Source organism: Phacochoerus africanus, chromosome 2 (assembly GCF_016906955.1).
Source record: "Phacochoerus africanus isolate WHEZ1 chromosome 2, ROS_Pafr_v1, whole genome shotgun sequence".
NCBI classification, from domain to species: domain Eukaryota; kingdom Metazoa; phylum Chordata; class Mammalia; order Artiodactyla; family Suidae; genus Phacochoerus; species Phacochoerus africanus.
In genome coordinates, this window is record NC_062545.1 from 259,137,493 (window position 1) to 259,159,981 (window position 22,489).

At 44.0% G+C, this 22,489-nt stretch overlaps 1 protein-coding gene across 3 annotated transcripts in view; it reads right to left on the bottom strand.

The window, feature by feature from the left end:
* Positions 1–22,489, bottom strand: part of ASTN2 (astrotactin 2) — a 912,080-nt gene that overhangs the window by 348,364 nt on the left and 541,227 nt on the right. For all 3 annotated transcript variants that reach the window (XM_047768264.1, XM_047768263.1, XM_047768262.1), the window contains one exon: positions 3,700–3,866. In XM_047768264.1, coding sequence (XP_047624220.1) covers positions 3,700–3,866 — 167 coding nt within the window. The remainder of the gene's footprint in view (positions 1–3,699; positions 3,867–22,489) is intronic.

Here is a 22,489-nt window from a genome sequence, read left to right on the forward strand (position 1 = left end):
CTTCTGCACCCCCTGGGGCTCAGAGAAGCCTTGCTAGAGAAGGGAACACTCACACCAAGACTCGAAGATGAAACAGAACAGTGCTCAACTAAAGGGCCAGGGACAGATGGGTGGCAGTGGGGATACAGAGGAGGAAGAGAGGCAACGCTGAAAACTTGAAAACTCTGGGAGCTAAAGCCAAGAGACCTAATTCAGGAATAGGGACGTAGCTGGAAAGGTAGCTACAGGGCCCCACTGTGAACAGCTCCTTTGGTCACGTCAACGGAGAACTTCACTTAACAATAGCTGAGCCCTACTAAGTAGCAGCAACCATTCTAAGGTGCTGGAGATGGAGCAGTAAACAGGATATACGTTTCAGTCACTGGAAGATTAAATGAGATGGCTTTACTTCTATCAGACTAATTGTACCTGCCATTTACTGACTGCTTAAGTGTGCTGGCCCCTGTGCACATACAATTTCATTTAGTCCGCACAATGGTGCCCTGAACACATCTGATTCTATGTGAAATGAGAGATTGGGGAACTGTTTAGTGCTTTGCTCAAAACCACATGTCCAGAAGTGGCCAGAAGCCAGGAGTGACATCAGATCTGTCTTGACTAATAATGGAACCAGATCACCTGGATTTGAATCCTGATGCCTCCATTTACCAGCTGTGTGACCTTGAGCAAGTCACTGAGCCCCTCTGTGCCTGATTTTTTTTTGACAGTAAGTGGAGACCATAATACTAACACCTCCCCTGCAGACTTGTTATGAAAATTCAATGGGCTAATGCAATCAAAGCACTCAGCACCATCGGGGCACATAGGAAGTGCTTAATGTGTTAGCTGCTAATATAAACCTGGTTGCACACAGGTTTATTAAACCAGTGCACACAGGAAACTCACAGAAAGGACCCAGAGCTCTGAACAAGTTGTCAAGGTCCCCTTGAGCGAGGGTTTGTTTTCCTTGCTTAATTCAGTAGCATGCCACTTCTCTCTACCAACTTTCACACAAGTACCTGCTAATGGCTTTCATTGTTTTGTTTATAGTGCTTCTAACAAGTGTGGCCAACTTCTCATTTGCATCCTTAATAGACAATTTCCAAAGCATGTTGACACTGCAGTTGGTTTTAGGAGACCTGAGTTTTATTTTGTCTCTCTCTCTCCGTTTTTTTTTTTTTTTTTGTCCAGTTTATTAGCATCTAGCTGAGCTTCAACAGCTCTCAGCATACTCCCCACACTCCCAATTCTGTCTAATGTAGTCTTTTGGGGTTTCTTTTGTTTTTTGTTCTCTGCACCCAGGGCATGCAGAAGTTCCTGGGCCAGGGACTGAACCCACATCACAGCAGTGACCCAAGCCACAGCAGTGACAACGCTGGATCCTTAACCGGATAAACCATACAAGAACTTCACAGTCAATCTACTTTAAAATTTTCAGAGACCTTCCCAGGTAGAAGAGGTTAGTTTGTCCTTGTCTCATAGAGAGGTTTAGTACCTTAGTTACTGAGCAAATGGTGGGCTATTGTCATTACTATAGTTCACTTTAGTGAACAATAAATAAATAAATATCATGCTAACTCTTTGCAGGGCACTGATCTGCAGGACTTTATAAATATCAATGTAAATTGTGATGTCATTAATACATTGCACTTAAGCCTCATATCGATTCTATAGAGAGATGCTATTATTATCCCTCTTCTACACATGAGGAAACTGAAGCACAGAGATGTTAAGTAACTTGCTCAAGGTCACACAGCAAGAGGTACTGACCTCCATTATTTAGTCATGTGACCCTAGGCACATTACTTAACTTGAAGAGAAGAATAAATGATGTGAAGTACTTTGTACTCTTCGCAACAATCATTATGCTAAGATTGATGTTATTGAAATTTTAGAGATAAAGTAACTTAACGTCAGGGGTCCTAAGAGGCTTGCCTGATGTTTAAGAGAAAGTTAGAGGTAGAATTAGGATTAGAATCCAAGTCTACTGATTCCCCTCCACCGCCTCAGTATGCCGTGGATGAAAGGTGGTGACAGTTTCTATGTCAAAATCCATTACTGCTGTTGCATCTGCAGTTACTGATATTTGCAACAGAAGGACACCCCCTCCCCCAAGCACAATAACAATAATAAGAAGACAGCTGATTCAGTATTCAAGGCTCAGATCTAAGCCCATGCATAATTTACTCAACACTGCCCTGCAGTCACTTAAGCAGAGGAGAGACCCTATAAATTCAGGTCTGCATCCACTAATTTATTTCTTATTTATTTTACTGATACATAAGTGGGGCCTCCAGCGAGCCGCTCTAACACCTGCTCAAAGGCGCCTGCAGCACCAAGTGTATTCAGGACTGTTGTGGAGAGACCCTGAAATAAGCCCCAGAAGGAGAATCAGACTCCAGGGACTAGAACTATGCAGGTGAAATTAATTTTCTGTTAAACTGAGACTAAACTCACACACATACCTCCAACTCCTCTTTGGTAAGTCTGAAAAGATTGTTAAATGCTTTATTCTGCTTTTCCATCTTAGTAAAGCACTGAGCACACTTCAATGATCAACATTCTTGCATGAACAAAGACTTATTTTTCTGAGTCATGGAATGTCCAAAAATGAGGATGCTTTCTAATATGAAGACACCCACAGAAAGGGAATGCAGAGAAGAAAGAAGGCTGCCATTTTCTTGAGTGATTGCTGAGGACCAAATGCTATTCTAGAAGCTATCTGTGGCAGAGGTAACTCCACTGCAGATTTTTCAAAGTGGGAAACAGATAAACTGGAAGAGCTATTAGGCATCCTTCTTCACCAGTGGTCAAACTGCAGCCCAGAGAGGAACAGTGACCTGTCCCAGGCCACCTAGCAACTTGGTCCCAACATGCCCCCTCTTTCAGTCTCCTACTAATTTCAAAACTCAGCTGAGTTCTTAGCATGAGCCATGACTTCAAGCTTTGCCTGCATTGTTTCCTTCCCACCTTGCCTCCCCTAATTAATGATCCTTATTGACAGGAGCATTAGGACAAAGAGGGGCTCAACTCTGAACTTGGCACTGCTTAATCCCTGCAGAAATGGAGCTGAAAGCCTGGCTAAGCCCATGTTTGTAAGCAGCACGTCTACTGGTCTCTTGGTGACCCCTTCAAGATACCCTCTTTTTTTTTTTTTTTTTTTGCTTTTGCTTTTCTAGAGTCACACTTGCAAGAGCATATGGAAGTTCCCAGGCTATGGGCTGAATTGGAGCTATAGCTGCCAGTCTACGCCACAGCCACAGCAATGCCTGATCCTTACCCAGTAAGCGAGGCCAGAGATCGAACCCACATCCTCATGGAGACTAGTTGGGTTCGTAATCTGTTGAGCCACAATGGGAACTCCCAAGATGCCTGCTTTCGTCTCCAAAATACACTGGCTGGGGCTGGAGGCTGGATGCATAAGGAGCAAGAGACTTCTGCAGAAAACAACCCTGACCCTATGATACAGTCTGAGCATGGATTCCATTTATTACAATCATTAATCAATTATTTATTGTTTCTTCTTCCATACTTATTCTCAATTCCCAGCAAAGGGTCATACTGTTGCCTTTTGCCTCCTGGGCTGAAAAGGTAGAGGCAGAAAGGCCATTTCACTGAAGGTCAGTCCCAGCTGGGCCAGGCTCTAGTTCCTGGCTTTTTGTTTCCTGCATTCCTTGCTGCTGTGAAGGGACAGGCTGGGCCTCGGGGACAGAGACTCACCCGCAGAACATGAAGATGGTGCTGGAAGTGGCGTCATAGGGCAAAGGCAGCGTCTGCTGCAGGCACAGCTGCTCACAGCCGCCGTTGAAGCCATCAGAGCAGTCGATGCCTTTGGAGTGGTCGTAGCAGCCAGAGCCATCCTTCATGGGTTTCAGCTCCTCCGGGCACTGCTCAGGGAAAGAGCAACAGGGCGGTTATGGCAGAAGAGGTGGTGGGTCCCATCACGCCCTTTCCTCCCACCTTCGGAAAGAAGGCAGGTATCAGGACTGCAGAGATGGGTCCAAAGTTTATTGGGCCAACTAATAGCTGTGTGGCCTTGTACAAATTCCTTTACCTCTATGAACCTCAGTGTGCCCACGTGTCAAATGGAACTTTTGTTCGTTTTCTGTCTTGTATCATTGTGAGAATGAAAGGGAAATGTGTGCAAAGTGCTTAGAACTATGGCTCATAAGGCAACCATGTAGCAAATGTTAGCTGCTATGAATAGGGACCTTGCTGGAAAAATCATTATTGTGTTTATTATTATTGCCCAGCAGGGTCTGGGCAGCCAGATATATCTTAAAGAGCTTCTACCGATATGAGTTTAAATTCCAGAACTTCCCCTTCTCCTTATGTGATCTGGGGCAAGTTACTCTCCTTCTCAGGCTTCGATGTCCCTATCCGCTCAACGAGCCTAGTGACTGCAAGCTTAAGTTGGATCACAGGGGCTGCATAACTTACTTCGGAATTTGGCCTGTGGTTTGGTACTCATTGAATGTGAGTTCTCGGGAGTTCCCTTCATTGCTCAGTGATTAACGAACCCAACTAGGGTCCATGAGGATGCGGGTTCGATTCCTGGCGTCACTTAGTGGGTTAAGGATTCAGCATTGCCGTGAACTGTGGTGTAGGTCGCAGTCGTGGCTCTGATCCTGCATTGCTGTGGCTCTGGTGCAGGCTGGCAGTTGTAGTTCCGATTCGACCCCCTAGACTGGGAACTTCCATATGACACAGGTATGGCCCTAAAATGAAAAAAAAAAAAAAAGTGAGTTCCCTTCCTCCCTGTTTTGAATGTGTCCCTTCTTCTCCATCCTTGAGCCTGAAGTCCTCAATGATACTCCTACCTCCCCACACAAGCCTCTTCAACAGCCTGCTGGCCTCCAGTCTGACCTGCCCTGTACCATCCTCCTAATGACCACCAGAGTGATTATTTCTTTCTTTTCTTTTTCTTTTTAGGACTGCACCCCATGGCATAGGGAAGTTCCCAGGCTAGGGGTTGAATCATGAACCACAGCTGCCAGCCTATGCCACAGCCACAGCAAAGCCAGATCTCTGAGGCATGTCTGTGACCTATGCCACAGCTTGTAGCAAAACAGGATCCTTAACCCACTGAGCAAAGCCAGGGGTCAAACCTGAATCCTCATGGATACTAGTCAGATTCTTAACCCACTGAGCCACAACAGGAACTCCTGATATTTCTAAATAGCATCACACTCCACCTTAAATAAACAAATGAATCCTAAACAACCACCACAAATCGAATCTTCCCAAAGCTAATAGCCAAGAGCACCTGCAGATGCTATCAAGCCCTCAGCCTGGTCATGTGCACACTTCTCAAGGTAACCAGACAGGCTGCCCTATGGTTCCTTTCAAGCCCCAGTGATTCCATCCTTGAGTGACCTCAGTGGAATGCTCTTGCCGGTGTGCCCGACACCTGCTAAGTGCTCCGTGAATGGAAGTCCTTACTCCCTAGGGGAAACCAGCTCTTTATTTAATTTAGTTTCCCACTGTTTGATGAGGCTGAGCTCATCTCCAGTCCAGCAGATGGAGAAGCAGTTCCAACTCTCGTGCGTTCCGGAGAGAAAATGAGGTACTAGGTTTTAATTTCAGTCACCTTGCTGGCATTTCCTGTCCACCAAGATTAACACCCAGAGCCCAGCCCTCCCCATCCATCACTGGACATTGCTGATTAAAATGCCCTCCCAATGTCCGCCGCCTCCCAACCAGCTCCTTCGTCCCCTCCCCAAACCATCATCCTAAACAACATCAGTAACAAAACACACACCCATGAATTAATTTATAAAAAACACAATGACAAAAAAAAAAAAAGGTCAGCCTTCTTGGAAATTAAATTTTGCTGAAGAAAAATTCATAATTACAAATGCACGAGAGAGTTCTTCGAGACATTTGAGACTGGCGCCAGGAAGGGTGACAGGGAGAGTGGGTTATAAATGGCCTTTGTCAAGCAGCAGAAAGGTTATAAAACTGGCTACATTTTTGTGCTTAAAAAGAAAAATCAATTTTCCATGTGAGTGAAATGCTGTACATATTAATACAAGCTCAGAGGAGGCCCCTGCTTGTCTCAGAATGTTCACCATCAGACAGGCAGGCACCTAGTCATGGGGCCATTTGGAGCTCTGTGCTGGTGGTACCCAGGGCTGAGTCTGTCTCTGTGCAGAAACTCAGGGGTGAGAGTTGGAAGGAAGGGCTGACCTTCTCAATAGGTCACAGGAAATGTCTGGGGCAGGGTATTACTCATAGTTCTCTCCATCCCCCTCAGATCCTCTACACTTTGTGTTCTTAAAAAAATATGTTCTATAATCTAGGCATCATCTAAACACTTTATCTGCTTTAATTTACTTAATCCTTATGGCAAACCCATGAGGCTGTCTGGTAGGCTAACAATGGTCCTAAAGATACGTCTCCATCCTAAACCTGGAAACCTGTGAATATTTTCTTCTATGGTTGTTTTTTGCAGATGTAATTAAATTAAGATTCTTGGGATGAGGAAATCACCCTGGATTACCCAGGTAGCTCTAAATGCTGTCATGCATATCCTGACAAATAAGAGGCAGAGATGGAGTTCCTGCTGTGGTGCAACAGGACTGGTGGTGTCCCTGCAGTTCTGGGATGCAGATTTGATCCCCGGGCAAGTGGGTTAAGGTTGTGGCATTGCCACAGCTGGGGTACTGTTTGCAGCTCTGGCTCGGATCTAATCCCTGGCCGAGGAACGCCATATGCGCAGGGTCAGAAAAAAAAAAAAGAAAGAAAAAACAAAGAGGCATAGAGTGATTACATACACATACAGAAGGCTGTATGGGGGTAGAGCAGAGACTGGAGTGATGTGGCCACAAGCATCAAATGATGCAGCCACCAGAAGCTGGAGAGGCAAGGGAGCATTTTCCTCTAGAGCTTGTGGAAGCAGGAGGACCCTGCTGACGTCTTGATTCCAGACTTGTAGCTTGCAGAACCATGAGATTAATTTCTGCTTTCTTAAGCTACCCAGTCTGCTAAGCCACTCTGGAATGTCTAATCCTCAAAAATGGCATGTGATAATAAATGCTTTTTGTTTTAAGCTGTCCAATTTGGGATAATTTGTCACACAGCAATATCTAACTAATACAGTAAGATAAATAAGTGCTTGGCAGCTGCTGTTCTGGGTATGATTAAGGAGCTTCAAATCTAGTTGGAGAGAGAAGAAATACACACCTCTGTCAGAGAACTAGTTCTAGAACAAACATGAAAAAGCATGGTGTGAATGGGAAAACAGAAGTTCTGCAGATATGACTGACCGGGGCATGTGGAAGAGATGGATGTCACTGGGGCAAAAGGGAAGTTCTGGTGTATTAGAAGGAGGAAGATCAGAACTCTTGCCAAGCACACCACTCATCTGCCTGATGACAATGGGCATGGCCTTGAACCTAACTGGACCTCAGTTTTCTCTCCTCAAACAAGGGAAACAGCTTGGAGCCAGGAGCAGAATGGATGTCCATCCTGAATTCCACACAGGCCTTTGACACTGAGCCTCTAGGCAAGTGCTTCACCTCAGAGTTAGCCCCACCTATCTCATCTGTAAGCGAGGAATGTGCCTGTTTGGGGGGCACTTCTGGAAACCCTATGAGAAAACAACATAAAGTGTCTAACTCAGAACCTGGCACATAATAGGTACTCAATAAATTAAGGATACAAGAGTGGATGGATGAACAAATGATTAATGAATGACTACAACCCCCACTCCCACCCATAAAACCTAACTAGGACCCTTAGCTTTTCTTTTCTTTCTCATCCACTTAAGCCCTTCATTGGATCACTTAACAAATGTTTACTGGACATCTGCTTAGTGCTAAGCCAACATGCTGGGTGCTGGAAATGCAGTAATAAACCAGACAGGCAAGATCCTGCTCTAATGGAGCTTAAATCCTAGACAGAAGACAGATTAACAAGAAATAAAAATGATTTGGAGTTTCTGTTGTGGCACAGTGGAAACAAATCCAACTAGGTTTGAGGATTCAAATGTTGCAGATTCAATCCCTGGCCTCTCTCAGTGGGTTAAGGATCCGGTGTTGCCATGAAGTGTGGTGTAGGTCACAGATGTGGTTTGGATCTGGTATGGCTGTGGCTGTGGCCAGCACCTGTGGCTCCAATTCTACCCCTAGCCTTTGAACCTCCATATGCCTCAAGTGTGGCCCTAAAAAAAAGCAAAAAAAAAAAAGATTTCGTAAAGTAAAAAAGTACAACAGACACATCATAATGTGATAAAAAGTGAATGTGGAATGGAGTGAAGGGGGCATGTATTGAGCACTTGAGCTAAGCCTGAATAATTAAGTAGAATCTCCCAGGTGAATGTAAGTGGGAAGAATTATCTAAGAAGGAACATCAAGTATGAACGTCCTGAGGCAGGAAAAGTGTTGGCCTATCCTATCCATGGAACAGAGGAAGCCAAAGCAATTGCAGCCCCATGAGACAGGTTATCACAAGGCAAGGGGTGAGAGGTAGGAAGAGACTAAATCACTTAAGCCAGGGGTTGGCACACCATGATCTACAGGTCAAATCCAGTCAAAGACCTGTTTTTTTTTTTTTAATTACATACTTTAAAATTTTGAGATACTTACAGATTCATATGCAGCTGTAGGAAATAATATAAACAGAGAGATCCAGTATGTTCCAGCTTCCCTCAATGGCAAGATCTTGCAAAACGATGGTAAAATATCACAACCAGGATATATGCATTGACAATCAAGATACAGAACATTTCCATTACTACACAGATTGCTCCCCTTGACCTTTTAAAGCCACATCCACTGCCCATCTGACCCCCTTCCTTAATGCTTGGCAACCATGAATATGTTTTCCATCTCTATAATGTTTGTTATCTCAAGAATGTTACAGAAATAAAATCAGAGACTTTGTGACCTCTTAGGGGTAGATTTATCAATATTTATCTTTTATTGCAGAGTTTATTATTCCACAGTAAGGATGAACTATAGTTTAACTCTTCACCTGAGGAAAAACATGTGGGTTGTTTCCAGTTCTTGGCTATTACAAATAAAGTTGCAATAAATATTAGCATGTGCATTTTTGTATAGACCTAAGTTTTCCTTTCTCTCTGGAAAAAGGACTAAGGAGTCTAAGTTCTGGGTTATACAGTAGTTGCATGTTTAATATTTTCAGGAAGCTGTTGTTTATTTTACATCCCCACCAGCAAAGCAAGCACACTCCAATTTCTCCACATCCTCACAAGCATTTGACGTCAATATTTTTCATTGTAGTCATCCTGCCCACCGGTGTGTAGTAACACCCTACTGTGGTTTTAATCTTCATTTCTGTAATAGTTGATGATGCTGAACATCTTTTTTTGTTTATTTACAATCTTTATATCCTTTTCTGTGAAGCGCCTCGATGTCTGTTGCCCATTTTCTAACTGGATTGTTTGTTTTTATCATTGTTAAGGCTTGAGCAGTCTTTATATATTCTAAACACTAGACTTTTGTAGGATATGTGGTTTGCAAATATTTTCTCTCCCATTCTGTAACTTGTCTTCTCATCTTCAACTGAGCTTTCACAGAGCAAATGTTTTTAATTTTGATGAAATCCCAAGTTATCATTTTCTCTTTTATGGATCATAAAATCTATATCTTGGAATCTAAGAACACTTTGCCAAGCTCAAATCTCAAAGATTTTCTTGTGTGTGTGTGTGTCTTCTAAAGTGTTATAGCTTTATATTTTACAATTAATTCTGTGATGTTTCGAGTCGTGAGACTCACATTGAGGTTTATAACTCCAGTGAAAATATCCAAGCTTAGAGATTTCTTGTGGGGGAGAGGGGATGGTTAAGTTACAATTTCAATTGTTATAATATTTATAAAGGTATTCGAACTATTTATTTCATATTGAGTTGTGGTATTTTGCATTTCTCAAGTAATTGGCCCATTTCATCTAGGTTTTCAAATATATGCATGTACAGTTATTTGTAGGAGTCCTTTATTAATCCTTTTTGACATCTGTTGGGTCTGTAGTGACCTGTCTCATTCCTGGTATTGGTAACTTGCATGTCTCCTCTTTTCTTGAACAGACTTGCTAGTTTGTTTATCTTTTTCAATTTTCTCAACATTTTCAAAGAATCTTTTTTTGCTGCTTCATTAATTTTCATCAATTTTTCTGTTTTCAATTGCATTGATTACCCTTCTGTTTGCTTTTATTTTGCTTTCCTTTTGTAAGTTCTTAAAGTGGCAACTTAGAGATTATGAATTTGAAATTTCTTCTTTTCATTTCTATTTCTTTTTTATTTTTTTAATGGCCGCATCCACAGCATATGGAAGTTCCGAGCCCAGGGAATGATTCCCTTCAGCTGTGGCAAAGCCAGATCCTTTAACCCACTGATTGCACCGGGTCAGGGATCGAACCTGTGCCTCCATGACAATCCCAGCTGCTGCAGCCAAATTCTTAACCCACTGTGTCGCATCAGCAACGCTGAAACTTTTTCACTTCTAATGTATGCATTTATGGCTATACATTTTCTCCTCACTAAATATAAAGGCTTACTTTAAGGAAAGGGATGAATTATTGCTCTAGTTGTATCCCACAAATTTTGATATATTACAGTTTTACTTCATTCAGTACTATGTATTTTTAATTTCCCTTGAGACTTCCTCTTTGACCCATGGATTATTTATGTTTTGTGTTGTTTCCAAGTATGTAGAGATTTTTCTGTTATCTGTTATTGCTGTCTAGTTAGATCCTATTGGGGCTAGAGAACACCGTCTGTGTGATTTGAATTCTTTAAAATTATTGAGATGTTTATCATAGCCTAGGATATGGTCTATCTTGGCACGTGTCCCATAGGTACTTAAAAAGAATACGTATTCTGCTTTTGCTGGGCAGAGTGTTCTCCATATGTTAACTAAACCCTTTTGGTTGATGGTGTTACTGAGTTAATTTATAACACTGCTGACTTTCTGTCTAGTTGTTCTACCAGCTGTGGAAGGAGTATGGAGGGATCCAACCAATCATAACTACGGATTGCTTTATTTTCCTTTCAGTTCAATTAGTTTTTGCTTCATATGTTTTGCAGCTGTGTTGTTAGGCTTTATATGTCTTCTTGGTGGATGATCCTTTCATTATGACACAGGGCTCTTCTCTGGTGATTGTCTTTGCTCAAAGGCCTACTTTATATGATATTAATAGAGCTACTCCAGCTTCTGTTTGATGTGTGTATGTTTTTTTCGATCTGTTTACTTTCAACCTACCTGAATCGTTACATGTGAAGTGAATTTCTTATAGAGAATTGGGTCGTGATGTTTAAGCCACTCTGCCAATTTCTGTCTTTTAACTTGTGTTTTTAGATCATTTACATTTAATGTGATTATTGATGTTTTGGACCTTAAGTATACTGTTTTATTTTCTGTTTTCTGATCTCTGCTTTTCATTTCTCTGCTTTGTCTTGCCTTCCTGTGGGTTACTCGAACAACTTTAGGACTTCGTTTTGATTTATCTATAGTATTTTGAGGGTATATCTCTTTGTAGAGTTTTTAGTGGTTGTTCTAGCATGTATGACTTACTATCTACTGGTACCATTATTTTACCAATTTAAGTGATGTAGAGAAAGCTCACTTCCTTTTATGTCCCTTTATCCTTTCCCATTTGCAAGATAATTTTCTTAAATATTCCTCTAAATATATAGTTGTCCTCAGTATCCAGAACAGATTGGTTCCAGGAGTCCACACAGATACCAAACTCCACCAATGCTCAAGTCCCTTATATGTCCTGGTACAACAAATACAGTCAGCACTCCATATATGCTGGCTTCACATCCACAAATTCAATCAACTGGGAAATTTACATCTGAGGTTGGTTGAATCCTTGGATATGAGACCTGAGGATATCAAGTAGACAGTATTTAGAACCACATCAGACATTGCTATCATTTTAGCCATCAAGCATAATGAAGATGTTTGACAGGGAAGGGGAAAAGGAAGGTCTAATGCATTTACCTATGTTTTTGCTGTGTTCTTTCTTCCTTCCTAGTGTCCTAAGATTCCCTCTTTTATGATTTCCTTTCTATTTGGTAACTTTCATTACCATTTATTTAGAGCAGGTATGCAGGTGATACATTTTCTTAGTTTTCCTTCATCTGAGAATGTCTTCATTTCTCCTTCACTTCAAAAGAACATTTCATTGTACATAAGATTCTAGGCTGACAATTCTTTTTTATTCAGCACTTGAAAAACATTATGCCTCTTCCTTCTGGCTTCCATGATTTCTTATACAAATCCCATCACCATTCAAACTGCATTACTCCTATAGATGGTGTTTCTTTCTCCTCCCTTTTAAGATTTTTCTTTTGAAAAATTAAAGGCATTTTCAGAAATTTGACTGTGATATGTTGGTGCAGATGTCTTTGTGTTTATTTTTGAGTTAGCTCAGCTTTTTGAATCTGTAGAACAATTCCTTTTGCTAAATTGGAGAAGTTTCCTATTATTTGTCATTCTTTCTTTGAGTACTTTTTCAGTACTTCTTCCTTCTCTTCTTATGGGACTCCAATGACACGAAAGTTATTATTTATATTTATTTATTTATTTATTTATTTTCAACCCCACAGGCCCATGACACCTGTGTTCATTTCCTTTTCCAATCTATTTTTTTTCTGTGTTCAAAGGGGGTAATTTCTATTGCTTTATCTCTAGGTTCACTGATAATTCCCTTGTCCTCTCCATTCTGGTGAGTTAATCCACTGCATTAAAAAATCAATTCTTATGTTTTTCACTTATATAATTTCCATTTGCTTCTCCTTTGTATCTTCTATTTCTTTGCTGAGATTTTCTATTTTTTTCCCACTTGTATTTATAGTTGCTTAAGTATTCTTATGATGGCTATTTTAACATGTGTCAGATAATTGTATATTTCTGCCATCTTGGTGGTAGTAGCATTTTTAGGTTGTCTTTTCTCATTCTGTTTGAGATCTCCCTGGTTCTTGGTGTGACAAGTGATTGCTAATGGAAATCTAGATATTGGGGTCATTACACTATGTTTTTATTTTTTAAAATTCTGGATCTTGTTATTTTTTTTTCCTTTTTAGGGCCACATGTGTGGCATATGGAAGTTTCCAGGCTAGAGGTCAAATCAGAGCTGCAATCTGCAGGCCTACACCATAGCCACAGCAACACAGCATCCCAGCCACGTCTGTGACCTACACTGCAGCTCACAGCAATGCCAGATCCTTAACCCATTGAGCGAGGGCAGGGATTGAACCTACATCATCATGGATACTAGCCAAGTTTGTTACCACTGAGCCACAATGGGAACTCCTAAATATATATATTTTTAAATCTGGCTTTTTCTGACGCTGTTTCAGCTGATAAAAGGGGAGGCATACCTTGTTATTGTCACGGGGAGGCAGAATCCCAATTTCACCCCTTGGCCTCCACTAATACCCCAAAAGGAAAGCTCCTCATTACTGCTGGAGGGTGGTGGGAATCTCTGACTCCCTATGAGGACTGCACTGACATCGTCCTGGATGGGAGTAGAGGGTACACATGCTTACTGTTCCTCACTGGGCTTCCACTGACACCACGTGGAGGGGGTGGGGGTGGCTTCATTACTACTGATCAGTGGTCCCTGGTCCTGACTTTCTACTAGGCCTCTTGTGGCAGTGCCTCAGCAGGGAGAGGGAAGGGCACCCTTTTACTGAAGGTTTGGGGTGGAAGTCCAGGCTCCTTATTTAGTCTCCACTGATGCTGGAGGGTTGCTCATTACTTGCTCCTTATATGGCCTTCTCGGACACCACCCCAGCAGGGACAGGGCACTGGGCTGTCAGGTTGCTTAAGTACAGTCTGCTCAGGATGGAGTCTAGTTTTCTACTTGGCTTTATTACATGGGGTGGGGGGGGGTGGAGAGAGGACCATGTTGTTGTTATTTATTATTTGTCTTTCAGTGATGTTTGGCTGGAATACAATGATTTGTGTCTAACATTTTCCATCTTGGTCGGCTGCCCTTTTCCTGATACTTTGGCTGAAGGAGGTAGGCTTTTGGTTATTTGTGTATTTGTTTGTTTTGTCTTTATTGGCAATTCTCAAAACTGGCTTCTTGAGCGCCAAACTTTGGGACACATGAAGCTGAAAGAAGTTCCAAAGGAATGACCTCCATGTCTTTTCTTGGATCTCAAAGTCCCTAATGGTTCTGCTTTCCCCTTTCCACCTTTCATGGTCTTCCATTTGTTTTATATATAACCACTAGAGTCTTCAGTTGTATTTAGTGGGAGAAACAGAGGAAAGACATCTCCCCCACAGCCTGTTTTTGCACAGCCCTCGAGCTAAAAATGTTTCTTTACGTTTTTGGAGGTTTTTAATTTTTGGTTTGTTTGTTTTTTAAAGACAACTATAAGATACACACATAAAAAAGGACCACATGTGACTTGCCGAGCCTAAAATATTTACTATATGGTCCTTTATACAAAAGAGTTGTTGACCCCTGACTTCAGCCATGAGAAGTCATGTTAAGTTTATTCTAAGTCTAACGGGAAGGCACTGGAGGGTGGTTGGCAGAGGAGTGAAGTTATTTGATTTGCTACTTTGAAGAGATTACCGAAGTTGGTGAATTCAATTGTCTCTAAGCACTTTCTTAGAGCTCACAGAAGGAACCTTGGGAGGTGGGCTCTGTGGGACAAGGAGTGGGTGGGAGAAAGGGGGCAGGTTGATCTGATAATGACCCCATCCTTTGGCATGTTGCTCCTTTGCCTGAGGTTTTACAGTAAGTAGATGAGAAAGCTTGGGATCTAACCCAGGTCAACTGGGCTCCACAACTTCACAGCCCCCATTCTGCTCCATCTCAGAAGACAACTCACAGGAAGACCCTGGTCCTGGGTCCCCGAGTCTTAAAGTCTTGAAAATCTGAGGGGGTGGGGGGTGATGATGGGGGATTCCCAGTTGTTTCCATCACAGGCTGGCCCTGCCCTGCTCTCTCTAGCCTCTTCCTCCATCCTCTGTGCCTGCTCTGGCTCCCTCCCAGCCTGATTTTTCATCAGCACCAAGCCATTTGTTTCTGTTTGTAATTATGCATTTTAATGTTCATTAATTATGGAATGCAAATTTCTCTGACTGTAAAATTTGTAATGAGCTGTTCCACCACCCCTCCCCCAGGTCTAGAAGATGAACCAGCTGTTCAAAGTGGAAGAAAAAACCACCAACTTACAAGACAGAATAACTTTTCTTGGGGCCTGAGTGACTCCCACAGTTAATAAGCCTGGGGGATTTCCTGGGGGTGCTGGAGGAAGACCCATGCCCTGTCCTCGACCCTGGGAGTCAGGAGTGTGGCACCTCCCTTTTCTACAGCCTGGGGCCTCAGAGACAGGGTAGGGTAATGGAAAGTGCTCAAGCTTGATCCAGCTCCTCTTACTGATGGCTACCTTGAAGCTCATCACGTGGCTTCTATGAGCCTCAGTTTCTTCATCTGGAAGACAGAAGTGAGGAAACCATCTTCAAAGTGGAGGTGGCAGGCAGATGGGATTCTGGAGATAAGAAGCCAGATCCTGACAAGTCCTGACAAAATGCATGGGAACAGCTCTCCAGAGTGCTGAGTTTCACTTCTGCCCAGCCAAGGTCTCTGATTCACTGGATGGCTTCAGGCAAGCACATCCCATCTTCTGAGTCTGTTTCCTCTGCTATGAAACAACGCACTGTTGGAGAAGTCTTTCAGCTCTGAGCTGCTTGGTTTTTGTCAAATTGTGAATTGTGGGGCGGGGGGTTGGGGGGAACTAGGTCTAAAGTATTTCAGAAGAAAATGGAGACTCTACTTGGAGTTGGGGGTACATGCTTTAAGAAATCACCAGAATGCTTCCAAACCTGCCTATCCAGGACAAAGCCATGTCATCCTCCAAGAGCTCAGGTGTCATTTGATTTCTTTCATGGCCAGTGAAAAGCATACTGAACGTACTATCTTATGGGAATAGTGCTGCCTCCTATAATAGCACTGGCCCATGAAATCATGGTCAAGATTAAAGGAGACAATGGCCGTGAGATTAGATGTGAATGAAAGGCTGAGCACCCTGGCAGCTACACAGCATTCTCACAACTGCTAGTGAAGTCTAGCCAAGCCACTTCCTTGCTGCATGTCCTGGCTTCCCTGAGCCTTAGTTTCCACATCTCTCCACTGGGGAGAGCAACTCTTACCTCTCTGGGCTTGTGAGGGAACAAGACCTGATCACATACCTGCCACAATGGCAGGTGCTCAAAAAAACAATAACTGCTGTTGTGGATACCTTGTCATTTTCCCTCAAATAGGAAACACATTCAAGAAGCAATGCCTTTTCCATACAGAGAGTAGGCAGAATACTGCTATGGGCAGCTTTTGCTTTTCCCACCAATACTAAGATAGGACTAATGTTATCCTGGTCCTGTTTGCTCTGCAGATGAGGACACTAAAGCCTGGAGAGGCCAAGTGATTTGCCTAAAGTCACACAGCAAGGGAGAGGCAGACTGTCCCCCCCACTGAAGAGTCCTATATTGTGAATGAAGTGCTCTTTCTCCTGATTCACATGGAGGTGGCCTGTTTGTAATGTCACAAGTATTCAGATGGGCTAGGGGTCACAAGGGTTCTGAGAGCCTTGTGGGAAGGTCACTATGATGAGTTCTGAGGGGACTCAGAGGAGGCTGGCAGCACAGTCTCGGGTGTACAGATCACATACAGAATCCTGTATGTGGAAGAGGAAGGGGGAGGGAAGGAGGAAAGGAAGGCAGTGAAATGGGTATTTATCAATCTTCTCCCATGTGCTGCGTATTTCTGTGGACTATATTTTCAAAGACCCACAACAAAAGTCAGAGGCACCTCTAAGATACATCTGCTTTTCTGGCAAGATTGGGGAGGATCACAAGAGCAGACTCCTCTACTTAGAACCATTCCTTTGATTAGAGACTAAGTGGGCTCAATGCTCCTTGTCCCAGGGAGGCCTCTGGACTACACCTGGCACAGGAGTGAGAGGGGATGTCCCTGTCCCCCGTCCTCCACCCTCTCAGCCTCAATCTGTCAGTAGGGCTGGCCAGCCCATCCATTACTGCCGACATTGAGTCCGACAACCCAGCCAGTCAAGAGCCCATAATTACTGGGAGTTTTAATCAACTCGTGCCAATTCAGCTGCCACTCAATTTGCGCTGGGCAGCAATGCTGACACAGAGGGTGGGGTGGGCACGCAAAAAAGGATTACAGGGATCAGTAGTCCCGGGTGAAGTCAGTCCGCAGCTGCTGGCACCACCAGGGGGCCTCTGACCTCAGACTGGAGAAGGCAGAGCCTGCCAGCCTTGGCCCCTAGGAGAGCTCCTAGGCCACTGCCCAAAACACTGCCCTGCCTACCTGTCCTACCTGCATTCAAAAACCACCTGGGCCAACACCCAGCAGTGCCTGTGCTATGCAGGGTCCAACCTCAGTATATCTGCCCAAGCTCTGCCCTCATCCAGACCTTTTCCTAAAGAATCCTGTGTACCCTGTGAGTTACCATTTAAACAGCCTCTCTGCAGATCCCTTCCAGAACTCAAAAAGGAAGGATGCTGAGCAAACAGAAAGAAATGAAGTCTAATCCAGACACTGCCAATCCCTAGTGGTGTGGCTTTGGGCAAGTCACCACACCTTTCTGATCAGGGGATCCTCAATTTGCAATGGACTTGATAATAAATAAAAGCCTCCTGGGGTTGCTGGGAACACTCGGTGCCATCATGGATGGGAAAGCCCTGTGTGGAAGTTCCTGCTTCATTCTGATGCCTGGAATTAGCAAGAATCATTTTTCCTTTCCACCCACGTTAACTATTCTTCTAGCACAAACTTTGCTCTGCCAGGCAGGATGGTTTCTGGTTCACAGTCTGGCCCCCTATGAGCTTAGGGGCTATTTCAGGACAGAGGGTGTAACAGGCATAGCCTCCTCTTTTCAGTTCCTCCTCAGTGCTCAGCACAGGGGAGGAAGACACCCCTGTAGACTTTGGGGTCTGGCAGGAATCCCTTCTGCCTATGCCATTAAACTAGCTGTGCCATATCAGCCAGTCATTTCATTAACACTTTGAGTCTCAATCTTCTCAATATAAAATGAGTCAAATGATATCTACTCAACAGAATTTCTGTGGGGGGAAAAAAAAGGCATTTCATGTCATGAACACAGTGACTGGTACAGGGTAGAATGTCAACTGTTTAAAAAGTTTAGTTATTATGACTATGTTCACTCAGTATCTGATGCTTGGTAAATTTTCTGGGATGTAATAAAATGTCTGGTTATGTTGCTTAGTTTTGGCTTGAGTTCCTGTGAAATACCAACAGTCCCCTCTCCCCACATGGCAGCCATCTGTGCAGCTTCAACACACTCCTACTGAGGACACGAGAAGGGAAATTCAAACGCTCAGGGTGCCTGCTGCAGGCCAGGCACCACACTAGGTCTTTTCCCTAGTCTACTTTGCTGAAACCCATGGTCCTGGAAGCCTGCCATTATTAGCCCCATTTTGCAGAAGAGGACAGAGGTCGGGGGCTGGAAGTGCCTTTTCCATGTCACTCAGCTTTCCAGGAGTCAAGCGGGGTTGCACACACAGGGGCGTCTGACTCCAAACCCATTCTCTCTCCACTCACCATGCCATCCCTGTCCTATGGAGACACAGAGATGGGTTTGGTGGTTCCTGACATCCAGGAGAATCTAGACCAACTGGAGGAAGTGGGTAAACTCTGAGAGGCTTAGGCTTGGTTTATGCTCAAGAATACTGCTGAGGAGCTCCCATCGTGGTGCAGCAGAAACAACTCCGACTAGGAACCATGAGGTTTTGGGTTTGATCTCTGGCCTCAATCAGTAGGTTAAGAATCCGGCATTGAGCTGTAGGGTAGTTCACAGACGTGGCTCGGATCTGGCCTTGCTGTGGCTTTGGTTGTGGCCAGCACATATAGCTCCAATTCAACCCCTAGCCTGGGAACCTCCATATGCCTCAGGTGTGGCCCTAAAAAGCAAAACAAACAAACAAACAAACAAACAAAACCCAAAAAACGAATAGTGCTGAGGTAGCAATGCAGGCAGACCCTGGAGATATTGCAAGTTCGGTTCCAGAACAATGCAGTAAAGCAAGTATCACAATAAAGCATGCCAGGCAAACTTTCTGATTTTTTCCAGTGCATATAAAAGTTACAGTTACACCACACTGCAGTCTATTAAGTGTGCAATAGCATTATGTCTAGAAACAATGTATATACCTTAATTTGTAAAATACCTGCAGGAGTTCCCGACGTGGCTCTGTAGGTTTTTTTAATGACTCTGACTAGGAACCATGAGGTTGTGGGTTTGATCCCTGGCCTCACTCAGTGGGTTAAGGATCCGGCATTGCTGTGAGCTGTGGTGTAGGTCACAGACGTGGCTCGGATCCTGCATTGCTGTAGCTCTGACTCAGACTGGTGACTACAGCTCCGATTAGACCTCTAGTGTGGGAACTTCCACATGCCTTAGGAGCAGCCCTAGAAAAGGCAAAAAAGCGAAAAAAAAAAAAAAAAAAGAATGCTTGCCAAAAAAAAAAGGCTGGGGGCAGCAGGCCACAAAGCTTCAGTGCATAAAAACCACAACATCTATGAAGCACAATAAAAGAAAGCACAATGAAATGGGGTAGTGGTGAAACGTGCGACTGGCCTTGCTCACAACGTGCTGATCATGGCTATTTGTCTGAACTTGTGGTTGCCTGTCTTTCCCATCAGAGGAGCCCATGGTGTTAGGAGACATAGGTTCTGATTCCTATTTTAGGCACTTCCCTTCTCTGGCCCTCAGTCCTTCCATCTGTTCAATGAGAAAGCTGGCAGCTGGGCTCCTAGGGCCCTTCCAGCTTGGATGTCCTATGATTCTCTGAAAGAGACTGACAGGCATTTCCAGGGAGGTCAGGTGGTAGCTTCTGAGAGTCAGTGCCACCTGAGCTGGGGAATCACGGAGAAGGTTGATCTAGTGGGAATGGCTTGGGAACACTTGTTGCAGCTCACTCCTTACAGCCTCTCCTAATAGCTGGGGCTCCTTCTGGCGGGAGTCATCAAGCTGTCTGGAGTGCCCCAGGGCCCTGCAGGGATTGGGTGTTCAGTTCAGCATAAGCTTATACAAAGCTGACTATCCTCCAGGTCATCACATTTAAAAAGCCTAAGCCCCAGCTCTCAAGGACCATCTATTCCAAAGGGGAGGGAGGCATGGGGAAAAACATAAGTACATGCATTCTTACTTACAGTCCTTGAGGTTTTCTATATGGTACAAAGAAGCAGCAAGAACTGACAGAAGAGAGGCCAGGGAATACTTTCCCAAGAAAATCTGCCAGGATTCCTGAAGAATGTCTATTCAATAACTGTCTAGGGATGATAATAAATACCTTTTGCATAGCTCATTAATAATAATAATAGCTAACACTTAATAGTGCTGACTGTGTGCCAGGCACTGTTCTCAATGTGTTATGAATATTAACTCATATGGTTGACCCCAGCCTGATGGTCCTGGTACCACTACTCTCCTCATTTTTTGCAAAGGAAACTGAGGTCCAGACAGCTTTTGTAACTTGTCCCATGGCACGGGACAAGTGGCACTGCTGAGATTATCAGGTCATGCTATGCTGCCTTTCACATGCGCATTAAGGTTTCCGAAATACTTTTCCCTTCACTATATGGTTCCAGCTTCCTGTGACTGATAGATAGAGACCCAGACTCAGGTGGGGGAAGAGGACCCGAAATGGGAGATGTCATAGGACTCGCCAAGGTCACAGAGTGAGCAGGTAGGGGGTGGAATGGACCCTCATGTGCAGAGCTCAGGTCTGCACCACCTAATGCTGTGCCCAGGCTCTTGTCAAGGTTGGGGCTCTAACCACTGACACCTGGGCTTAGGTACTTTGCAGTTTCAGGGTGCTGGGGGTATACATGATATTCTCCACACATACCAGACACATGGCTATGATATATTCTCTTGTCCAATCTCCCCAACTACATAGAAAAGGATATATTTTCACCACTCATAGATATGAAGCTGAGGCTTGGAGAGGAAAAATGACTTGCTCCAGGTCAACGCTATAGATGCTTGTTTTTTGTTTTGTTTTGTTTGTTAAGTTTTCAGAAGCCCCCTGTCCTACTTCCTCTGTGAACAGCACAGAGCCCAGGACATTTTGACAAGTGATGCCTGCTGCAGACCTGTGTGCAAGGGACACGGGGAAAATGGCCTTGGGCACTTATTATGGAGCCAGGTCCCATTCTTACTACTGAACATGCATTACCTTATCCCTTCCTTGTGGCAACCCTCGGTGGTGGAAACTATCATTGTGCCTGCTTAGGTGGGGAACATAAGGCACGGCAAGATTCATTAACTCATCCAAGGTCACATCACTGGTAAGTGGGGGGCAGAAACAGAACATCTAGCACCAGAATCTGTTTCCTTAACCCTCTGGCTACACTTCTTCATACAACGACCATAAAAGGTAGGTACTATTACGTTACCCCATTTTTGATACTGGGGAGACTGAAAAAAAGAGGTTTAAAGCAACCTCTCCCAATATGATACTTTAAGTGACAGAGTCAGGATTTAAAGCCACACAGCTTGACTCCAAAGAACCCTTCTTACTCACTCCTGTGCCTTGTCAAGATCTAGACATCCAGGGACCAGACCCAGATGTTTAATAGGACAGGCTGGAGACATGGGCTTTTCAGCACCTGCTGGGTTTCACTGGATGGTTTCCCTTCCCCATCCTTTGTAAGTAAAAACTCAATTTGCAGCTGAAGGCTGCGTCCTCACGCCATACCTTCTCATTGATCACCCGGACTCTGCGTGAAGAATGATTTTATAAGCTAGTTGGCTTTGAAAAGTAGGGAGCAGCAGCCATTGAACATATGCTTCTGTGGGTATATATTTATTCAGCGTATGTCGAGTGTAATTTTGGGCAGTTTGCATATTTTATTTTATTTTATTTTATTTTTTGGTCGCAGAGAGCAATTTAAGAGAAAGGCGAAAAAAAAATCTACCTCTGAATGGAGACAGATGTCAGATATGGTGGACCCTGAAGTTCCACAATCCAACGTTTCAGGAACGGGGGTGGGTGGACGGGAACTCACAACATTGAGAATTGAGTATCAGCACTGAAGCTCTCACAACCCTGCCACCCACAGCAAGTCACTAACCATCCAGCCCCCACCACCACCATCCTTCAAGACTTTATCTTCACAACCTCCCCAATGCCCATCTGACTGTGTCCTCTAGCTATGATTTATTAAGTATGAAATATCAGCCAGACCCTGTGCTAAACACACGCCATCCCACCAAACTCTTTCCTCACTGCTTGTTGAAATTCAGAGCTGTGCACATGAGAACACTGACATTTTGTTGCCCAAGGTCATCAACTAGTGCCTTGGGCATCTGTGCTCCAGGAAGCCCATCCCCTCACCAGTGCTCTTTTCAGGGTACCGGAGCCCCTCAGATTTGGGTTCTGATCCCAGTATAGTCCATCCCTATCTAAGGGACACTGTGCATGCCACTTCCCTTCCTGAGCTGGCTTCCAGGCTCTCAGAACGGGGGAGGCGCTAG